The sequence below is a fragment of the Pteropus alecto genome, unplaced genomic scaffold, assembly GCF_000325575.1.
Source record: "Pteropus alecto unplaced genomic scaffold, ASM32557v1 scaffold11, whole genome shotgun sequence".
Lineage (NCBI taxonomy): Eukaryota > Metazoa > Chordata > Mammalia > Chiroptera > Pteropodidae > Pteropus > Pteropus alecto.
Genome location: NW_006431956.1, coordinates 15,445,187 through 15,450,704, shown reverse-complemented (window position 1 = coordinate 15,450,704; position 5,518 = coordinate 15,445,187). Strand labels below are relative to the sequence as shown.

General features: G+C 35.8%; 1 protein-coding gene across 1 annotated transcript in view; it reads right to left on the bottom strand.

Moving 5' to 3' along the window:
• APBB1IP (amyloid beta precursor protein binding family B member 1 interacting protein) overlaps positions 1-5,518 on the bottom strand; it is a 109,137-nt gene that overhangs the window by 22,342 nt on the left and 81,277 nt on the right. The window contains exons 9-10 of the mRNA XM_006907016.3: positions 4,617-4,760; positions 1,646-1,756 (exon numbers count right to left, since the gene is read on the bottom strand). Of these exons, the coding sequence (XP_006907078.1) occupies positions 1,646-1,756; positions 4,617-4,760 (255 nt within the window). The remainder of the gene's footprint in view (positions 1-1,645; positions 1,757-4,616; positions 4,761-5,518) is intronic.

Genomic DNA, 5,518 nt, shown 5'->3' with positions numbered 1-5,518 from the left:
TGAGCACATTATATTTATAATTACCCGTCTACTGCTCTGAAAAAAACAAAGTAACAATTTGGTATATATAAATTCTTCCTCAGTGAGTTTTGAGGTCTATATTAAAGGTTTCTTATGTGCCTTTTGTTCTTAAGAAAAGTCACTTCCTGACAAAATGATAGGAATGTAGAAGATTCGTGGTTGCCAGGGGTTAAGGGGCGGAGGGCGGGGCGGGAGGGCAGTGGGTGTGGCTATAGGAGTGGCAGGATCCTTGCGGGACGTTTTGAATCTAGACTGTACCGATGTTGATATCCTGGTTATGATACGGTACTAGAGTTTTGTTAAATGTTAGCATTAGAAGAAGATGGGGAAATGACACACAGGACCTCTGTATTATTTCTTACAACTGCCTGTATAACTACAAAACTAAAACGTTTAATTAAAGAAGAAAAGTCATCGCTTTTGGACTGCTGCATTTTTTAAAAGACAAATGGGAACAATACAGCGGAATGGGCCGGTCGCCTGTGCTCAGTCAGGGTTTAGGGAATGTGTGGACGCAGGGGACATGTGACTCCTGGATTAAGAGGTGTGTGGCAATAGCACACTGGTGTGGGCGCCTCTGAAATGACAGCGAGGGTTCATGATCATCTCCAGTAATGTGGTCCTTCACAAGGACCATTTGTTACTGTAACTGTATGTTTGTTACAAACGTAAATGTAAGTGTCGTCCCTCGTGAAAATATACTATAGACTTTGAACCACTTTATCAGAAGTGACAGCTTTGGCAGGGAGCTCACGCATGCGCACACAGAGCCCAGCAGCATACATCTCTAGAAACATTGTGTTGGTGACTGACTTACAAAGGGACCTCTCCAGGAACTTAGCTCGTTAACCTGCTCTACAACTTCCATCCCGGATGGAAAATGAGGCAGCCTGATGCCCAGAAAGGAGAAATTCTGCACACAGCCTTGCGCTGTGTCTCGTGGAATTAGATCATCTACGCTCTAGTGTAAGACGTGGGGGGCGGTGGGGGGAGGAATTTATGGTGTTTGAAGCCATGGCATGGCCAGAACAGCTGCAAAAATTCCTTCAAGCCATTTCTAGGAGTCAGTTGTTATACTCGGCAGATAAAATTTTGTTACTTCTGCCCAAACTTCCAAAATACGGAACTAAAGGAAACCTTAGCAAACATTTGATAGCACTAGTCCCCTTTGATGATACATACATTGAAAAGTTTCAAGACCCAGTAACGCTATTTTTAGAAATATATATATTTTTTGTATTTTCTGTATTTTTCTAGGGAATCTTGTCAAGTTCTAATTTGTAAAAAACTCCTTAATGTAATAAAAGTTCAATAAATAAAGAACCAAAAAATGTATTCTGTTTTATCAGTAGACTTGTAAATGACATTTGTTCAACACATGAGGCTTTCATTTTCCTAAGTGATGAGGAAGCCCTGATTAAAGTTTTAGACTCAGAAAACAAGTATTAGGGGAAATGATCCAAATGAGTAGAAATGTTTTCCCCTTTCCTATTTTGGTTTAAAATAAAAAGTTTATTACATTATACCTGTGGTTAACTATATAACATTTAACATTTTTTTCCTTAAAAGGAAATATTAACTCAAATTGCTTCCAGATATAAAGTAAGGACTTCTTATAACATACCTTTAAAACAAAGCAGTAGTCAGTGGGTGCTTTATATTTCATTTTACACTGAATCCCATAGTAAATGTTGACATTTTCAAACTGTATAAAACAGGCCAGATCTCGGGATGTCTGAAAGAGAAGGAAAAAAATAACCTTAACTGAGTTGACAGTTAATATTTTTCCAAGGTTGTTCTTGATGGCACAATTACAGATGGCATTTTAGTAGAAAAATACTGAATTTTAGGTAATTTATTGAAGCATCTACCATGTGTAATTTTATAAAAGCCAAGCTTGCGTTTGAAGAAGTAAAAGGGTATGCTCAAGGCAAAGCCGTGTGCCCCAGGCCCAGACGCGCTGTGAGAGATTATACTGCTGACTTAGCACCTGCACGTGGACTCACAGCGTCAGAGGGGACTGGTTGACCTTGAGACATCATTATCGATGCTGTTGAGACAAGGTACCGACCTCTTTGTCAGAAATTTCATTGTGGCTTTTGCCATTTTAAGTCAGTGATGGATTTCATAAGTGAGCCTTAAAAAAAAAAAAGTCCCTCTTAGGAGGAATGACGAGAGGTAAATTTGATGCTCAGTAAATTAGCACACACTTCATTCACTTCTTCCTGATGAAAAAAGGTCCCTTTCATGCTTTCTCCTTAGGGCTGGAGGTGTTACTATGGAAACCGAAACCTCTCCTCCATGTATAATATGTTTGTGAAGACTGCAACCTCTAATCTACATATTTGGTTACACTTCAATTACAAATTTGTTCTAGTACTTTTTTTTCTCCATTGCATTCAATAATTCTTTACCTAGTTAGTGAATAAAGAATGAAGGGCAGAATCGCTACATCTCTGCACACAGTTATTCCTTTATATATGGTTGTACATTTTTTTCCTTGTACGATATTTTCTTCTGTATTTTCATACTTGATTAGACATGCTGCAAATGTATTCTCTGGCTCTGTAGCTAGTCTTTAACTTCTTGTTTGGCTCTTTGGGCATGAGGAATTAAGAATAACTTTATACAATCAAATCTGTTGATTTTTCTCCATAACTTTGAGTTTTTGTCTTGCTTAAGAAAGAAGGCTTTCCCCACTCCCAAATTATGAAAATAGTAATCTATATTTTCTTCTAAGATTTTTGTATTCCTTTTCCCCTAAATATATTTAATCCATATAGAATTTAATCTGGAACATGGTATGAGGTAGGAAACTATATTTTCTAAGTGAATATACAATTATTTCAATGCTATTTATTGAATACCACCTTCTTTCCCCACTGCTGTAAAATCCTCGCTTTAATTTCCTTCATATTAGATGGCTCTCTGTTCATCTGTTTGTCTCTACCTGTCCTGCTTTTATCTAATATTTTGACATCTTGGAGGAAGAGTTCTACTTCAGTGTTCTTCGCAATTTGGGGGGCGGTGTATTTTGGAACAGTGTCTCTTTCTGATGAATTTTAGAATCAGTCTGTGAACTTCAAGTAAAGATAATCTTATTGAAATTTTTTCTTGGGCTTGAATATATCAAAAAGTTTGGGGGAAAATTAACATCTTTCTCAGCTAGTAACATGGTATATATTTTTTAATTCAATTCTATTTCACTTTCTTTATTAAATTTTATATTTCATGCCATATAAGTCTTGGAAGTTTCTTGTTAAGTTTAATGTTATGTATTTCATATTTTTTGTTCCTATGCATGGAAATTTGGTATTATACATATTGTTTGTATATATTGTTTAAGTTGTCCTATACTATTTGTTAAATAATCATGTCACCCATGAATAAAGAGAGTTTTGCCTCTTTTCCAATAACTGTACTTATTCTTTCTTTTGACTAGTTCCTCCATTCAAATGTTAACGGCAGCAGTGAGATAAAGCACCATAGTCCAGCTCCAATGAGAACATTTTAAATTTTACCACTAAGTGCGTTGTTTGTGATAGGTTTACTTATATGTCTCGTTTATAAGTAAGACACAACATTTCTAAAATAAAACAAATTATTTCTGAGTCAACTCTTATGTCCCCAATGTGGGACTGGACTGAAGATGGCACCGATGGGAAAGTATCAGCTCTAAGATTAAGACTAAGTAGGAGCAGTCGCTGCCCTGGACCAAGCATTACCCATAATGCCTCTCCTGCATCCCCACAGAGAAAACAGAGTCTCCTAATGGACTCTGGGAGAAAACCTGGATACTCACCATGACTTTGCCTGTGTGGGATTCAAGGTCAAGCCTTATTAGAAGGCTGCAACCTGTAAATATGCCATTTAATGGTAGCCTGGATTGGGCAGTGAAGGCAAAATGCTTCAGCTTATCCCAGGTATAGATGAGAGAGATATTCTAAAGTTTTTAAAGGGTAAACGAAAGATGGAAATGCTCCAGGCCTCTAAGAAAGGTCTTTGAAAAAACTAATGGTTGGAATGAAAGTTAAAATTACATTTCAGAGAAGAATTTACTATATGCTTGTAGATTTGAGGCAATAATCCTAAATCACTAAGTAGAAGTTAAATGCTGTCTAAGACACACTGCTAAATTAGGCAGGAAAATGCATATGGTACAACTTAAATGTTCAGCGTGTAAGAGCTAAATCTAAATGAAGTTCTGTCAAGACTTCTAATGCCTCTGATCCCAGGTAAAAGAAGTTTTACTACAATGACTGTAGAACAAGAGAGTAAATATAGGGGAAAAAAGTCCTCAGGAATAGATATGTAAAGAAACAAATTAATCTCTAGAAGAAAAATGCTTAGGCTATCGTTTTTGAAACCTGGCTTTAAAATAGGTGAAATTCTTCGCCTTCAAGAGAGAGCTATGGGAAACATTACAAAAGGATTTTTTTTTGTAATTCTGTCTGAATAGGATATATATGTGTATAAACATTTTAATAACATGATTCTCACAGCAAAAGAGAGTATATTTAAAATGCTACTTGAATTTCTTTAGTTTCACTTTCATGAAATGCCTTTTTGCTAGTTTTTTTTTCTTTCTTTCTGACCTTAGTCTTTCCTTTGGGTACGTAATAAATTCCAGAAGCTCGTAAAAGAAAATAACGCCTTTTCCAGTTTTTCTTTCCATCTTCTTTCAGATTAAGAGCTCCTTCAAGTTCCGGTACGATGACGGATGTTCCGCAGAAACTTTCCTGAAATCGGGATTCCGATTATATAAACACATGAGAGAGAAAACACATTTTGTTCACATTTAAACCAACTGTAGCTAAAAGCAACAACAACAAATTAGGGCTAATTAGGCTTTAAGGTAAACGTCATTTCTGTCTACAACCCTGATTGAATGCATGTTTCCATTGCATGCTGTTTGCCAAAAAAAGAGTGAAAATTCCACGGTACCTAAGTGTCTCTTGGCTCCTGAGTTAGACTTAAAGGCTTCTCGACCACTTAGCTCTGTGATCATGGGCAACTCACTACACCTGTTTCTTTACTTGCAAAAATGAAGTAATAATAGTCCCAATGTCGTAAGGAAGGTTGTGAGTACGATTTTGGTATATTGTAAAATTAAGCATTACAGAGAGGCTATTACTGTTATGATAATGGTAAATAGCAAAGTTATTAATTTTCCTATAAGCAAAAGAAAGTTATTACTATTTCACTGCTAGGAAATAGAAAAATTACAATATATAATTCTATCTATAAAGTATGTGTAAGTTAATTTATTCTCGGGATGGTTGTTTTATTAATATGTCTCATTTATAGGTTATACTATGGTATCAGAAAAGAATAGTGCCAAAGTAACATTTTTTAGGTGTAGATTTTCAAATGTCAAGACTTCTGTAGATTTACAATTCTTGGTAAATTTCTTTTAAAAAGCAATGCAGTAAAATTGCATATTATTCCATCTTCCAGTTCAAATACTCAAACTTAGTTTTTGCTTTTTTTTTTTTTT